The sequence below is a fragment of the Octopus sinensis genome, linkage group LG6, assembly GCF_006345805.1.
Source record: "Octopus sinensis linkage group LG6, ASM634580v1, whole genome shotgun sequence".
In the NCBI taxonomy this organism is placed as follows: domain Eukaryota; kingdom Metazoa; phylum Mollusca; class Cephalopoda; order Octopoda; family Octopodidae; genus Octopus; species Octopus sinensis.
In genome coordinates, this window is record NC_043002.1 from 25,272,902 (window position 1) to 25,290,879 (window position 17,978).

At 35.9% G+C, this 17,978-nt stretch overlaps 2 protein-coding genes across 39 annotated transcripts in view; one reads left to right on the forward strand and one right to left on the reverse strand.

Annotated features, from left to right (window-relative positions):
- Positions 1-12,792, reverse strand: part of LOC115212820 (cytoplasmic dynein 1 intermediate chain 2) — an 82,041-nt gene extending 69,249 nt beyond the window's left edge. For 35 of the 38 annotated variants that reach the window (XM_036503794.1, XM_036503792.1, XM_036503779.1 and 32 more), the window contains exons 1-3: positions 12,576-12,791; positions 6,250-6,337; positions 4,946-4,960 (exon numbers count right to left, since the gene is read on the reverse strand). In XM_036503794.1, coding sequence (XP_036359687.1) covers positions 4,946-4,960; positions 6,250-6,337; positions 12,576-12,674 — 202 coding nt within the window. In that variant the 5' untranslated portion in view covers positions 12,675-12,791. Of the gene's footprint in view, positions 1-4,945; positions 4,961-6,249; positions 6,338-12,575 lie in introns of all 38 variants that reach the window. The other 3 variants (XM_036503760.1, XM_036503756.1, XM_029781553.2) reach the window with 2 other exon arrangements.
- Positions 12,793-13,112: 320 nt separating this feature from the next.
- LOC115213488 (succinate dehydrogenase assembly factor 3, mitochondrial) lies at positions 13,113-17,878 on the forward strand. Its single transcript, XM_029782484.2, has 2 exons — positions 13,113-13,697; positions 16,798-17,878. The coding sequence occupies exons 1-2, from the start codon at positions 13,518-13,520 to the stop codon at positions 16,960-16,962; spliced, it is 345 nt and encodes a 114-aa protein (XP_029638344.1). The 5' UTR covers positions 13,113-13,517; the 3' UTR covers positions 16,963-17,878.
- Positions 17,879-17,978: the final 100 nt, after the last annotated feature.

Consider the following 17,978-nt stretch of genomic DNA (forward strand, 5'->3'; position numbering starts at 1 on the left):
TGCCATTGGATGTAGTCCCTCATTTTGATTACAGGATATGCATGTAAGTTGGTGTGCAACAGTCCATTGCATACTGAATTCTCACACAGGAGATTCCATAATTACAGCAAAATAGAAGTGGAAATCCTATTTTGAAAAAATGAAGCAAGCAGAATTATGTACCAGGGAGCACATAACAGTGTGGTAATATGGTCAATAGCCTAACGTATCCATTTGAGGGCCACTTGTAACCATCTTGTTAGATACTCAAGTTCACTATAGACTAACAATTGTAGCAAGAAGAGGGTAGGATTCTGTTAAGAAATTCTAAGTCAGATTTCTAAATCAGAAACTATGAAGGATGTTGTATGCTTTAACCTTTGGAGTGCTGGAAAGAAGCGACTGTGGTTGCTGTACAGTTTATTACATTACACTAAAGTATGTGAGCTGTGTCATCAATGAAATAAATTCTCGTTCCCAAGTGTGGTTCATATTTTTTTATCAATCAGATTTAAGTATTCATTGCTGCCAAATGAATTTTAAACAGAATGTGGACTGGTAATATAGGAAATGGTGATATATGGGACATACCACGTATTTGCAAATGCAACTTTAGTGAATTTTAAATGGAAGATGACAGTGTTATATGGCAAGTACCAAATTTTAATTTCCTCCTTTTTTTTTCTGACATATTGATAGTATCAACATGGTAGATTCCAATCTGAGAGAGAAAAAGAAAAAGTTACACTATGGTCATAATCTAACTATTAACTACAATAACTCAGAGACTACCAGCTTCTTGAAAGTGGTTGGGTCCTTCATGAAGGGGCTGGAAGAATCTGGTAGGGATGTATCATCCAAGGTCAAGTGAAGGAAAAATTTTCACCAGTCAAACAACATTAGGACAACTAAGTTTATCTAAGAGTTCTAGGACATCATCAACAACTACAATAGGTTGATCAAAGGCCATTAATGAGTAGATGAGTAGATAAGGCCATCAGGGAGAAGTGTTTTGGGATGAAGGGATACATCACATCCAGCAAGACCCAGGAAAATTGCATCATCTAATCTATTGAACCTTTCATGAGAGGTACAGCATGAAATTCTTGAACAAGAGACTAAGTCTACTAGTCTGAAAAAATTACTTCAGGATTTGTGAAAATGGAATTATCAAATAGTTGACTAACATTGACTGTCATTAGGAGATTCTAGGCTATACAATAGTCCACAACATTAGTCTTTTATTGTATTACATTTAGCAAGGGAATAAGGTAATATGTACATATCACAGGTTGTAACAGTTATATGGAGTGTTAAAGTATGTTATAAAGACTCACCAACATATCAGTTGTTAAAAGACCAGGTTTTCAGTAAAAACCTTCCTTCAGAACACTATTCTAATAAGTGGAAATTCTCATTACACACACACATTACTATTAACCCAAATATTTACCAAATCTATAGTACCAACCAACACCAGGGAATGAGAGCAATAGCTAAATAAAGGATTTTATAATTAGGGAAATCTAACAAGTTTAAAAGGAATGAAGTCATAGTTTTTAAAATAATATTAACAAAATACCACATAAGGGAGAATAATAAAAACACATCTAGCATTGTTTTCTGCACAATAACTTCAGAAATATTAAATTACCATAGCAATTATCTGCCAGACAAACAGTGGTAAGAAACCATTGGAAACCATGTACCCTTTGTGTGTGTGTGAGTATAAATATAAAGTGTCCCAAAAGTTGTACTAAACTTTTATATATATATATATATATATATATATAGATAGATATGTATTTATGTATTTATATATATATATATATATATGTAGATATATGTATGTATATAACTTAGAAAGGTTTTGGCCAGTATTGGCCCAGGCCATGTCTAACTTAATAGCACCACCTGGCGAAGTCTTTCAATTCAGGATTTGGGCACCGAGGCCCATTCAAGCAGAGAGTTATTGTTTGCGGAGACATATCCGGGTGTGGGTGGTTTGTCCTGGACTGTTTGAAGGAATTTATCCAAAGACTTCTTGAATTTTGTGTGGTCAGTTTCTGTTTTGACGTGTCCTGGTGTAATGTTGAAGAGAGCGGGTCCAATTGAGGTGAAATAATTGTGCCGTATGTGTATGCATGGAGTTGTGTCTGTGGAGCAAATGTGCATTACTGTGTGTGTGTATGTGCGTATGTCCATGTGTGTGTAATTGTGTGCGTGCATGTATGAGTGTGTGTTGTGTGCGGGGGGTATGTTTGGTTATCATTTGTGTGCGTGTGTGCATGCATGTATATGTGTGTGTGTGCGTGTGAGTTTATGTGTGTGTATGTGTATTTTGTGTATGTACATGTGTGTGACCGAAGGGTTGTGTGTGGAGGTATATGTGCTTTTTTTGCACATGTATGCATGTGTGTATGTAGTTGTGTGTGCATGTACAAGTGCATGTGTATGTGTGTGTGGGTACATGTGCGTGGAGTTGTGAGTGTTAGGTATGTGTGCATACATGTGTGTATGCATGTGTATATGTATGTGTATACTTGTATGTATATATTGTGTGCATGTGTGTGTAGCTGCATATGCCTGTGTGTGTGTAATTGTGTGCATTTATGGGAGGTATGTATGTGCACATGTGCGAGTGTGTGTATCCTCGATGCATGAACAGGTGGGCAAGATACTGGGACTAGGTTTCAAAATCCTGGTCTCGGCTGCACAAGCATCAGAGGAACTAGGAGTAGGGGATGGCCCGTTTGGTGTGGAAAGGATGGGAGGAGGAGATGTTGAGGTAGAGGTGAGAATCTGTGGGTTTGAAGAAGGCAGAGGTGGTGAGAGAGTGGGAGGGGAGGTCAATGGTAAGAGAGATATCAAGGAAGTTAACTGAGGTGTTAGAGATGAAAGAAGTAAATTGGAGAGAAGGGTGGAAGTTAGAGAGGAAAGAGATGAAGTGACAGAGTTGTTCACAGGAGAGGGAGGTAGCACCTATACAGTCATCTATGTAGCAACCATATAGCTCTGGGGTCAGCCCGAAGAATTGGGAGGAGAATACTTGGGCCTCAATGTAACCAACAAATAGGTTTGCGAAATTGGGGCCCATTCTCAATCCCACTGCGACCCCAGACAACTGTTGGTAGGTTTCTCCAGTGAACATAAAGCAGTTGAGGGTGAGGACAAGCTCTGCCAGACAAAGAAGGGTAGAGGTGCTGGGTGTGGGGTCAGGGTGACGGTTGAGGAAGTATTGGAGGGCCAAGAGACCATCGTTGTGGGGAATCACTGTGTATAGGGGTTTGATATCAAAGGTAAGAGGAGGTGTGAGGGGCCGGGAGGGAAGGAAAAGGTATTGAAGAGGCGAAGGGCATGATTAGTGTCGTGTATGTGGGATGGGAGGGCAGCAACTAAAGGGGACAGGATTCAGTCAAGGTATTTGGAAATATATATATATATATATATCATCATATCGTTTAACGTCCGTTTTGCATACTAGCATGGGTTGGACAGTTCGACTGGGGTCTGGGAAGCCAGGAGGCTGCACCAGGCTCCAGTCTGATCTGGCAGTGTTTCTACAGCTGGATGCCCTTCCTAACGCCAACCACTCTTTGAGTGTAGTGGGTGCTTTTTACATGCCACCAGCACAGGTGCCAGAGGAGGCTGGCAACAGCCACAATCAGTTGGTGTTTTTTACATGCCACTGGCACGGAAGCCAGTCAGCGCAGCGCTAGCATCAGCCATGTTCAGATGGTGTTTTTTACGTGCCACTGGCACGGGTATCACAACTACAATTTCCATTTGATTTTGATTTTGATGTTGATGTACTTGACTCAATAGGTCTCCTCAAGCACAGCAGGTCACCCTGCAGTCCAAAGCAAGTACAGCAGAGAGAGAGACAGACAGACAGAGAGAGAGAGAGCTAAACATGTCTGTAAATGTGAGCAGTCTGTGCATAAATACTCAGTTTCATTTATCACTGACATGGGTACAAGACATTTTTGCACAGCCATTTGGCATCACCTATTTAATGTTGCTGACTTACTTGGCATCAGACATTTTAATACTTCTCTTATTCTCTTCTCACATGCCCCCACTTTCTCTCCCTTTTCTCACTCTATTTGTATGAGCTTATTTCTGTGTGCACATGCATGTGTGTGTGTATTTGATTCCAGTGCCAAAACAGGTTGGATGTCCAGTCAACCATGCCAAGTCGTCAGCATCCAAACAGCTGTGTCCAAATGCTACATTTTGAAGTTCTGATGATATGTTTACATTCCTTGTTGGCATTATGAACTGTTGCTCTGCACCTTCAAATAATTATGGAATAAAAAATCCCTTAATTGAAAAAAAAACCAGTGAAGGTTGGTGACAAGAAGAGCATCTGCTGTAAAATCCTACCCCTAAGTCCCCATCTCAACCCATGCTAGATTGGAAAAACAGACATCAAACAAGTGATCATCATTTAACATCCCTTTTCCCTACTGTCATGGATTGGGTGGTTTTGAGAGGATCTGGTGAACCACAAGGCTCTGTCAAGTTTCCTGTTTTCTTTATTAAACATAATTTTTGAGCCATATATATATTTATATATATAACACATAAACATACACATGATTCTTTAGGCACAAAGCCTTTTCTGTATCCCAGTGGAATATCATGGAAGGAGGAAAAGTAAAGTCAAGCTCTGGGTAGTATTTCAACTCAGAACAATGAAGGATTTACCACAAAGCATCTAAAGCAGTTTTCTACCACCTGAATCGACTATATTCCCCATTTTCTAGCAAAGGTCTCCCAATGTTATGTATTACATCAGAAGAAAGTGCTAGAAGGTAAAAAAATATATAACAAACTTTGACTTCATTCTCAGTAATAAAGAAAAAAAATTTAAATGGTTAAGCATTGTGGAGCCAAGAAAAGTTGTATCTGGTGAGACCAACAGCATGCTAAAGGAGAAGTTCTGTAGAATTAAATTAGTTACCAAGTCTGTTCCAAACTTCATGAGAGTGGATAGAAATGAAAATATAATAAAAAAATAATAATAAAAATAGGACAAATCTGTAATAAATATAAGCAAAGTTAAGAATAAAATTGAAATATTTTTGATAATTATATTATCAGTGAACATACAGAAGAGAAATTAAAAATAGATTTAGAATAAAGACCAAGACACCACATTCTAATGTAAAAAATTAAATCTTGAGACATCACAAGTAGCTTATTTTTGCAACACTGAATTTAATAAACAACTATCCCTCACATCATTTAATATTCAATATTTTCTAGGGATTTTTTGTGTTTTGTTTTTTTTAAAGGAAATTGGAAAATGTGTAAGATATTAATTCTTGTCTATACCTAGATGCATCTAAAAATGAACTTATGTAAGTAATCTTAACCCATTTGATTTCAACCTCTTGAAACTGCTCCTGATACAAGCTCCTCATTTTAAAGTTATCTAAATTAAACCTTCCATTATAATTTCGTGTTAGTTTATGTTCCAAATGCCCAAAAATAATTAAATAAATTCATTATTTTACAAAATTAACTAAAAGAAAGGCAGCATATTTCAACAGAAATATGGTTATGAAAGGCTTAATCGCCAGCTTGTCTTTTCCCTTCTGACAATACATTCTGCTGCTATGTTCAGTAAAATAAAAATACCTCCTGTATATATTTATATCATTATTCTCTTATAGCTGTCAGCTTTCTCTGCACAGCCTTAAATGCTTGGATAGGTTTATTATGAGAATTCTTGATTCAATATATGTATAACATCTGTTGGTGCTATTTTATATATACTGTATATATAAATTAAACAATCTTATAAGAGGTGAAAAAAAATCAAGAATAGAAGAGCATTTAAATGGAAATTGTGTTTGCCTTAGAGACATTGCACCACAATGGATAATACAGCAAACAAATATCCAATCAAATAGTGATCATTGTTTTATATATAATTATATTATATAATTATATATATATATATATATATATATATATATATATATATACACATATACTTTCCTTTCCTAAATACATAATATGTATGCCATTTCTGCATACTTTCATAAGACCAAGAGCAAGTTACTCTATTATTCTTAGTATCATGTGAATGAGACATCTCCCTACTCAATACATCAAAACTCTTCTACAGATTTTCAAAGACTTCAAAAATTTTAATTTTTATAAGATTCTAATCTAATGAAAAATCATTTTTCTTGTTGGTTTATAATTAATTAAAAATGTTTCCTTCAGAAATCCCAAAATCTTGCTACCGATACTAACCATTTGGTGGTATACCCAAGTCTTGAAGTAAAGCATCAGTTTCAGCTCTCAGGTCTTGTGGGGGTTTTCCTGGTTTCACTTCTTCATTCTAAAACAAAGAGATATTAAACAACAATTTTAAATATCAATAAGAAATTATTTGTATTCACATTAAAGAAGAATATTGTAAGTGTATTAATGAAACATTTAATACCAAGACTTAATAGTTTACAGAAATTCTTGTGGGCAGTGAGGAATGTGGAGAAAAAAACCAAGGAAGATGGTATTGGTCATTTGCTTAACTGTTTCAAATGAATCAAAAGTGAAACATCTGCTATCAAGAGATAAGTGACAGAGTTTCAACTAGTAAACCTGAAGAAAGAAAGGGTGAGGGATTCATATATAGAGGAGGCAGACGTAGCGTGACTTGCAAGAGTAAGTATGATCAAATGATCCAATAAGGAGAAAGATAGTAATGGAGGGATACAGGCTGGATTTGAAGAGAAGAAACCATGACTGCTTGATGAGTCAGTGTCTCAGTCAAAGATATAAAAGTAGATGAGAGGACTAACTGCTGCAAACAGTTCATTATATGAAACTATTTGGCCTTCAGAGTTAATGTAGAAGTATCTGAGTCAGGAGCTTCAAGTAACTGTGAGACAAATTGTGACAGATGTCCTTAATAGATGATGTGAGAGAGTCAAAGAACTGCTGATGATTGGAGTAGTTTGGAGAGCAATGGAGAAAATTGTTGAAGTTAGAGGAATGGGAAAAAGAGGCTTTCAACCATAGTAAATGGAAATCTTTTTTAGTAACAATCAAGTGAGAAGACTCAGTGGTTTCTTTGTAATTTCAGACTGGCTTTTGGAAAGAAATTGGAATATTCACTGTAACCTTGACAACACAAATTGTAAGCCATTGATCTGGTCCTAGAATGTTGGACCTTATGAGAAATACAGTGTAGACTCATCATATGGAAACATGGACAATAAACTAAGGATAATTACAATGATAATATTATTATTTCTTTATAAGCCACAATGATTCAATTACAGTAACATTATAGTACAACAAATAATAGCAAATATAAAAACATTAACAGCTACCTTAGTTCACTTTGACTTTATCACAACAAAATAATGCTAAGTCATAGAGTAAAAGGAACTGCAACAAGTGAAGAAAAACTAACTTGACTGATATTTACTTTTTCATAACTACCACAAGGTATTTCTTCTGATGCTCTACCAATTTTGCTACTTAATTTCCTAATAAATATTTCTAGTTTAGTCACACAGTCAGAAATTTTGAGGGAAGGGAAACAGTCGATTACATTGAACCTAGTACTGGACTGGTTCCATTACTTTATTGATCCCAGAGAAATGAAAGGAAAAAGTAACTTCAACAGGACTTGAAAACAGAATGAGACAACCGAATAAAGGGATTTTGTACAATACTAACAATCTTGCCAATCCAGAGCACTTTTGTGAGAGAGGATGTTAAATCAATCAAGTTGACACATGAATATTACAAGTACTCATTAATTACAAAAGGACAAATGGCAAAATCCAACCATGACAATGTCTTAAAACACGATGTTTTGTTATAGATTTTTAGAAAGAAATACCATGTTGTGAAGTTCATACTTCTCTCAAAGGTATTAATAGTATAGGATATATAACAGTTCCAAATGAGAATTAAAACTATGTTACATACTTAGCTCACTAAGAACTTACCACCTTACTACACCATCTGCCAAATCAATATTTTTAAAAATAAATTTGTCTGAATAAAAGAGATATGTACAAGAGATGAACAAATTGTGTATTAACTTACAGAGTATAATACCAAAGTAAAGCTGGGATTAAAGAAGATTAGGATAATAATATACATGTATTAAGTTAGTTTAGCTGAAATGGCCGATACTAATTATGTTTTCTGCACTTTCTAGTAGAAAAGAAAATTAGCTGTTGTTGCAGCCCTTACATCAGCCCAGACAGAGCAAGCAGACCTATGATCAAAGACGATCTACCTCTGACAATGTTGTCTTTTATTTAGCTATAAGTATCTAGGACTACATTATCAATGTAACTTTTTTCTTTAAGATAGAAGAAAATTTCCCTATTTCCAGTAAACTGAGCTATAACATAGAGACTCCCTTGTTGGCTGATGTAAAGATGATCTAGGACTTGATGGAACAAAGGAAACTATGTTGGATGTTCAAAGAACTCTTGACATGCAAAAAAAAAAAATGTCTTTATTGTATTGATATTACTATTGAAGAGAAGACTAGAAGTATTAAACTTTATTATAATTATGGCACAAGAAAATCCATCAAAAAACTTAATTGAAAGAACAGTGCCAATAATTTCTCACATTAAAATGGTGGGTTTTTTTTTTTGTTTTTTTATCAAAACTATTTTCATAAGCAGACTGCTTCAAATTTTGTGGGAGAGTACAGTTAATTATGATTATATTGACTCCTATCACAATTCAACTCTGATAATTAACCATTTCCAGATAAGTACCAGTTGAATTCCAAGATCAATATAATGACTAATGATAACTGTTTCTAACATAAGCACAAAGCCTGACTAAGAGGAAGTCAAATTATACAGTCTCCAGTACTTGATTGGTACTTCATCAATCTGGAAAGAGTGAAAGGATTAGTTGACCTTGGTGGAACTCAGAATACTGAGTTGGAACAAATACCACACGGCATGTTGTCCAACACTAACAATCTACCAATCCATCACCCTTAAATAAGTTCTTACAGAGGCAAAGGTCAGAAATTTGGAAGGAAGGCCTAATCAATTGCATCAACCCCAGTTTTGAACTGGTACTTTATTAACTCTACAAGGACAAAAGACAAATCTGACATATTAATTTCTTAAATTTAGAAGACTATGTTCCAATAGTTTTATTTCCATTTTGTTTGATTTTCTTTTTACGTGCCGGTGACACGTAAAAGCACCATCCGCTCGTGTTCGTTGCCAGCCTTGGCTGGCCCCCGTGCCGGTGACACGTAAAAGCACCATCCGTTCGTGTTCGTTGCCAGCCTCGGCTGGCCCCCGTGCCGGTGACACGTAAAAGCACCGTCCGTTCGTGGCCGTTTGCCAGCTCTGTCTGGCCCCGTGTCGGTGGTACGTAAAAGCACCATCCGCTCGTGTTCGTTGCCAGCCTCGGCTGGCCCCGTGCCGGTGACACGTAAAAGCACCATCCGTTCGTGGCCGTTGTGCCAGCTCTGTCTGGCACCTGTGCAGGTGGCACGTAAAAAACACCCACTACACTCGCGGAGTGGTTGGCGTTAGGAAGGGCATCCAGCCGTAGAAACACTGCCAAACCTGACTGGGCCTGATGAAGCCTTCCGGCTTCACAGACCCCAGTTAAACCGTCCAACCCATGCTAGCATGGAAAACGGACGCTAAATGATGATGATGATGATGACAAATAGATCAGCAGTTCTCAAATGGACTAATAGTAGGCTTTCACAACTAAATAGTGAATTATTTTGCTTCCTAAGTCACCCTAATGAGAAAAAAAAATACAGTTTGCAACCAGATAATTCTACATTCTTTTGCCAATATGTTAGAAATGTTTCAAAAATTGAAAATACAATATTGAAAGTGTTATATAAATAGATGTGTGGTTAAGAAGTTCATTTTGCAATCACATGTGTCTTCTGTTATATCTCAGGGCCAATCAATGTCTTATGAGTGAATTTGGAAGATAGACAGAACCTGTGCAAAAGCTCACCGTCTATGTGTGAGTAGATATGCATGTATATATATGTACATCTTAATATTTGTCTCACTGATTGACAACTAAGCAGTCTGCAAAGAGACAGATAGAATAAGTACTACACTTAAAAATATGTAATTATCTAAACCTGGACATAGCCAGTCTAATGACTGAAACAAAAGAACGGGAAAATTTGTCCACCCCAGCCACTTCTTTTCAATTTTTATGCTAACCCACTCCAAGAGAAACACTGAGATAGATCTTATTTGCTAAAAAGGAAAGGTTATATTTAACTGACCAAATACATGGCAGTATTTTACTAGTGATCAGAAATCCATATCTGCCGCACCAACTGTTACTGCATAAACAGTACACATTGATTTCTCTCGTAATACTTGTTGCGTTGTAGAAAATGTTAGCTTCACACACACACACACACACATGACTGGTACTTATTTCTTTGACATCCTTCCAGCTGGATCTAAATTCAACAAGCAAACAGAGACACTACTGGGTCACTCGATTTGTTAGTAATAACAGTCCACTCTCCCTCATATCACACCATACCGTCTTTCAAAATAGATTTTTAAAAATGAATTGAATAACGTAATCCTAGTTACAATATGTCTGGAAAATAAAACAGGAGGGACACTACTGTAACGCCTTACTACCTGAAATAATCCCAATAACAACGTTGTCAATATAGAGCTGCATCTAAATTCAGAAGTGTGAAGTTCCAAATATGACATAGTAACACACAATCATATACTCTCTCTTACCATCTACCTTCCTGTAAGAAAGCAATCGATACATATTAAATCTTTTCTCCTTCAGAGCTTTCATTATACATACAATATAGACATTTTTAAACGCCAACTGTTGACACTTAAAATGTTTTCTCATCGATATAAGTGTTAACAGAATCAAAAGCATTTCAGTATCTTGTTTTGTTTTTATAGCATATCTAGGAATACATGACGAAAGTAAAGAATACGTACACCCGGTGGTAAGGGCTGGGGTTTTTGTTACGCCGAAAACGGGTGATGTACATATTGTTTATCTCCACCGGAATACATTATCCAGGTAATCTGGCTCTTAAGGTAGTAGGTTGATTTGCGGGTGGGGGTGGGGGACTTGGCTGCTATTATGAGCAAGTTGGACAGCCAAGTAAAAGGTCAGTCGTAACTCGTTTATTTGTCTCACTGAGAGGTGGCACGGAAGGAGTCAATCAATAGCTTATTCGTTGCTATTTAATCGAACATAGACTGGTGAAAAGTAAAAGGCTGCCAGGGACGCAAAGTTACTACAAAACTAGTGGTCCCTTTGCGTCTACAAGTGATCCCGGCACTTTATATATAAAATTACATAGCAAAGAGTCGTTTTGGCCATCAGAGAACGCACAAAAATGTATTTCATGCATTTTTTAATTGTATTAATTATTCAATTTTATATGGAATATGAAAAGCTTTCGCCAACTCTTCCACGACCGGGTCAACTGCACAATTTCACACCACCTCTTTACATTCATGCATACATATTATACAAGCTGAATGTACAAACTGTACTCAATATATGTCTGAGCCAACGCATAAAAGAGAGAAACTTGGAATAGCAAAAGAGAAAAAAAAATCATCAATTTCGAATGACTATATATATATATGATCAATAGTCTGAATTTTATTTGCGCTGCTTCATTTAAAGTTTATATTCCAAAGAATTTTCAGACAGCGATTTTCTTTAGTAAAATGGGTTGTCTTTTTTATTTATTTATTTATTTATTACATTGACATTAGGGTGCAGCTTTTTTTTTTTTTTTTTTAAGGGAGAGAGTAACCATCATGCGTTACCAAAAATGGCATAAAAGAAAGGAGCACTCTTAGAATCGAAAGCGGGTGGCGAACGTAGTTCCCCATGAACTCCGCCTCGCAACCGCATCACCTGTCACAAACATAAATTATGTTGATGTCTTACAAACCCATTCCCAACGCCGACAACAGCTGACAACGATAACGGGTTAAAAAAAAATGTTAAGATATGCATACAAATACCATTATATGCACAATTTTATATCACGATAGGCTTTAACATCAAAATAAATATTAAATATGGTCACAAAATGCTAAAGAATGAAAGAGTTGAGCTGTACTCAAAAATAGAAGGCGTTAGCTTTAAAGAAGAACGGCCATAATACTTTTCATTCTCACCCACACACACACATAGAAAAGCATATTTTCTAAGACAATAAGATATAAATAATTGATTCAATACTAATATACAATTTATATTTATTACATTCACTCATCTCTTTTCTTGCTGATGGATGATAGACAATGTCGAAGCATTAACTGTATTTGAGAAGAAAAACGGACGGCTGCAACCTCCATAATGAAGCTTAAAAGACAGACGATTTATAAGACTTCATCAATCTTACATACATACATGGAAATTGTTGATGTCTTACAAAGTCAAAAGGCTTCTGTGAATACAGAATGCAATGCTTTAATACAGTATGTCTATCTCAACAGCATTAATTAAATGGATTTAAGCCGGAATCGCTCCAATCTCCTCGCAGCCGCGACTAAAAAAATAATGACAAATCAAAAGCTTACATCTTTTATCTTGCGACGTTGCTCCTTTTCTTGTCTCTCTTTTCTCATCTGCTCTAGACGAGCTTTCTTGCGTTCTAACTCCGCTTTTCGGTCAGACATCTTTGTCCGTCAATCTGTGAGGATATCAGTGAAGATAATTTCTCAATACCCACCACAGACGTCTCGTCTACAGGAAGACATTACTCACAAGATGACGTCACTCCCCACCTCTTATTTAATATACAGAGCTAGCTATACACTAATAACGAAATATAAAATTTAGCATTTCAAGCCAAATATATACTACAAATTATGCACATAATAAACGGTGTACAGATTTTATATCTATATAAACATTAAAATAGCGAAAACTTTATTATATTTTGTTATAAAAAAATAAAGGCTTTGAAAACTAAAAAAACAACTTCTATTAAGAATTGGTTATTTTACTAATAAAAGTTGTTACTAAATATTCTAAATTATTTTATGGTAAAGCAAAATACATTGCAGAAAACAATATGAAATAAGAAGAAAAAAGAAAATTAAGCTGCTAGCTCACAAAGGTACAGCTGTTATTATTTGGAGGTCACGTGATTGACGTACGTTTCATAATAAATAAACGAAACGTCAATTTGACCCTCGATGACCTTGTCCCACGTGGTTGTAACACAGCAAAGATTTTGCGTGGTCATCTAATATTAACAACGACCACAATAGTAATGCTTTATTGTTTGGGCACAAAGGAAATTTTGTAAGGGAACCAATAACTGATGCCAGTTCATGAATTGAACTTCACCGTCCTTTGAAGAATGGAAGCAAACTTCATCCCTAGCTTGAATTGACTTCAGAACAGAAATCTCTAAGCTAGGAACTATTTCCTTAGTATCTAATGTTGCTTTTTAATGATCTGTGATAATTGTACTAATGATAATATAAAATTAAGCGGAATAATAACTGTTTACTATGGCGAGTAATTCAGGACATGTGAGACGTGTAAAAGCCTTGTATAAAGCTATTTTGAAAATCCATCTGGGCCTTCCCATTCATTACAGAGCAATCGGAGACCAATATGTTAAAGATGAGTTTCGCCGTAACAAAACTTCAGACACCAAGCAAACAGATATCTTTATGCATGAATGGACGGTAGGGTCCTTTTATTCTTGTATGCGTGTATGTTTGTTATTACACGGGCAAAGACAACTGAACGGGGTGCGTAGAAACATAGAATTACGGAGTTTTGACACTGAAGAAAAGTTTCACCCCCACAAAAAATTGGGTAGTGTTACCTGTACTGATAAGAAAAGGGAAAAAAAAAATTGGGGAGAAAAAAAAAGCTAGAATGGTAATTTCAGGTCTATGAAGTGTGAAAAAAAAATCATATGAGGTACAACTACTCTGAATAAATTCATGGTATTTAGATATTTATAATTATTGTTGCTTAACTCAGAAAAATTAAGCCATTATCTACATAAATAAAAACACCCGTTATGTACATAGTGCACCTGAGCACTGTATACAATAATTTCATTATTATTATTACAAAGTAATGATGGCATGAAAGTAAAGGGAAATGTTTTTTTCATGGCTTTGTTGGGGAAGGAAGGGCTTGGGCCCTCAAGACGGATAAAGTTAATTTCAAACTGGAGACCTGGCTCAAATACTTACAACAGAGAAGACTCCATTGAAAGTACCCAAGTACAAGATGGTAATGTTAAAACAGCTAATGAATTAAATCTACCATCCAAGAATGCAACAGACCCTCCAACAAACTTCTGCAGTTTTTACCTAACAAATTTCCCTCACAAGACTTTAGTTGACCCACAGCTATGTTAGAAGACCTCTGTTCAGATTGTCACACTGTGCAATCAAACAGAAATTAGAGAATTTCAGTAGATTGTCATCTAGTTTAACATCATGAGCTAATCTTCTGGTATCTTTAGTGTAATCTACTCTGTTGCAAACGTTTGAGCCAGGTCTCCAGTCTTAGGATACTTTCTTCTCTCTTGCCCTTCTGAATCCAGAGACCCTGGAAGATATCCTCAAACTAGACTGTTCTTCCTTCTTGATTAATGGTAAAAAAAAATTATGCCTTCACCCAATTCTATTGAAGAATAAACTTCTAATTTTTCTCTCCCATCTTACAAATGTTCTTAAATTTATATGTTTATTTTCCTGCTAACATAGTTTAGACGAATATATTATTGCTTCCCTTCAGTAAGCAACATCCTCTCCTCTCCAACATGGACTAATTCCAACAGGGAGATGGATGAAGCTCTGTTACAGTGGAGAGAGCATGGTTTGTCAGTTCCTATTACAGTTGAGGATTGATGGAAATAGAGAGTATGGGACAATCTGTGTTCAGGTGTTACTTTCAACTCCCTCCTTGATCAATTTTCAAGGTGTTGCCTACTTTTTCTTGTGCAAAATTCTTGGGGGACTCAATTGATGCCCTGTCTACTCAGCCTTGATGAGCTCTGCATCTCCATCAGACTCAGAATGGGAGCTGACGTCTGTAGGGGGACTGAGATGTTGCTGTGGTAGGCCCCTTGATCCCACAAGTCTTCAGAATCTGTCATGCCACTTAAATGCTTGTCGTTTCACTTGTCACACCGAGTTAAACTTAATCATTAAATGAGCCCTAGCTCAGATTAATATCCCCTCAGTTCTGGAGCCAGTGGGATTATCCAGAAGTGATGGGAAGAGATCAGATGGTCTCACCCTCTGACCCTGGGTAAGATGTAGGTGCTTCATCTGAGATGCTACAGTCTGTGACTCTTTTGTTCCCTCTCACATCCTGGATGCTGCAGTAAATGGGAGAGTCACTGCTTCCATAACTGAATGGAACAAAACCCTGAAGTATCAGGATGTGGCAGTAAACTATCTCTTCCAATATGTGGTATTTCAGACATTTGGAGGGACTGGGCCACTAACACTGAAGTTCTTGTCATTGTTGGCAGCTAGCCTTACAGAGAAGTTAGGTGATACCCCTGAGGGTGCTTGACTTTTCCAATGCCTCAGCCTCACTATCACCTGTGGTAATGCTGGCTTGCTTCAGTAAGTTCTGTTGAACCTTGTGTTGTGCAACCCATTGAAGCACTTGGTGCTGCATTGATGTTTTTTTCCTTTCTTTTCTTTCTCCCCTTTTTTTTATTACTTTGTCTTTATTTTGTAAAATATATTATTGAAGCATTGTCCTTCCTACCACTAACCTTTGCCTGTTTTTCCAAGTAAGAGATCTCTTATTTCATACCTCTTTGAAGGTGTAAATCAGTGGTCCTCAACAAGGGTCTGTATGACCCTTGGAAGTTCATGTAAGATTTTTTTGTTAAAATTAATGTGCAATAAAATTAGTTATACTTCTACAATGCACAAAATATTTTTAACAATTTTTTTTATACAATTCCTAATAATATTTAATTATAAAAATATCATAGGAATTTTTAAGCATCGAATGGTTATGAGAATTAATTCAATTAACATTGGAATCAAAAGGATCCACTGGAGAAAAAAACGGTTGAGAAACACTGGTGTGAAGCAAGTAAATAATTTGTTGACAGGAGAAGCAACAACAACACTGCTCATAGCTTGTGATTTCCATAGAGCACAAATGTAAATTAACACATGCACACACTTCAGGTGTTATTAAATTTCAATCAAAAGTTTTAGTTCGCCCAGAGTTATAATAAAAGACACTTGCTCAAGGTGCTGCACTCGGGGACTGAACTTCTCAACAAGTAACAGCTATAAAGTTAATGATTGCTAATATACCTAATGTAGTGAATCAGAAAAGTTCTAACAGATTAATATTACACAAGAAGTGAGGAAAGTAAAAAGAAAAAACTCTATTAAGCTTAGTGATAAAATTCTGGACAAGGGAGACAACCCTGAAATTTAAATTATAAGTAGAATGAGAGCACAAATGTAATGGAGAATGAGTTTATCATTGTAAGTACGACAACTGTAAACCTGTTTCAGTTTTGATAGACTTCCTCATCAAAGCTTTCTCTTACCACTACATGTCAAATCCGAGATAACGGAGAAGCATAAATAGTCTGAGTGATAAACAACAAAATGATGTAACATCACAAGAATACCTGGAATTGTAGGACTGATTACTCAGGGAAAATAAATAGTTAAGCTTTAAACTAAAACAGTGAGCTTCTAATAAAAAATTAACACTCAAAATGAAGACAGGAAAAAAAAACACTTGATTAATGATTGTTTACTTTTCTTTATTTTACAGAAATATTATGTGACTATAGCTAAACAGCTCAGTCACAAAAATCGCACTGGAGTGATTGGAGAAAATTTGTCCTCAGACTTTTTGGATTGCTTTAGTTCAGAACAACTTGGTCAACTCTATGAATTGTTCCAAGAAACACAGAAACCTCTAAAAGAAAAGGAATAAGGAAACATCAATTGATATTTATTGCTTTTTGACAACAAAAAGTAGTTTTATTTATTTTTTTACAACCAAACATGTTTCCTTATCACCAGTGTTAAATTTTTTACAATAAATCCAAGTGAGTTTCTAGGTGTCAGTATGTTTAATTACTGTGAGGAGTGGAAAACTTTGCAGTTTTGTTATTTCTATCATTTAGTCAGGAAGAAAATGTAGTGCCTATGACCCCTTAAAGGCCTCCAAGACTAGTAAGACAGAGAGAAGAAGGTATCCTGAAATCAGAATCATGGCCTGAATGCATGCAACTGAGTGGACCCTGTTAAATTCACTCAAAGTACAGGTGTTGATGTTAAACAAGATGATAGATTTAGTCTGTAACACAAATAGCCACAACAGGATCTGAACTCAGAATGCAAGCAGTTGGAATAAATGCAAGGTACCTTGCCTGACATTCTTACATTTTTAGCAGTCCACAACTCTAGATTAGTACTATATTTATCAACTCCAAGAGGATGAAAGGCAAAGTTAACATCAGTGGGATTTGAACACAGAATATAAGAAACCAAAATAAATACCACAAGGTATTTCATCCAATTTTCAAACTACAAAAATGAGTCTTCAAAATCCTTATTACAAAATATATTTTTTTCCACTTTTCATAGCAACTAAATTTACTGAGGCCTGCAAAAATTCATAGATCAATAGATGTATAAAATTTTGTGGGGAAAGTATCCCAAAACCAGAATCCTGGTTTGGGGATACTTTCCAAAATTAGAATATTGTTGACACACAGACCTTTAGCTAATATTTTCAAATTCTGGATTTCAGTCTTTAAACTTTCAAGTTTTGATTGTCCCTATTTTCTATCTTGTCATAGACTTGAACACTCTTTACAGAATAAAAACTTTAAACGCTTTTTAAACTGTTTTTTGTCTTCAGTCAGTAATGGAATGGATCAAAGCTTTTGACCCATCTCACTTACAATGTCTTCATTATACTCTAATATAACATTTTTATCCACT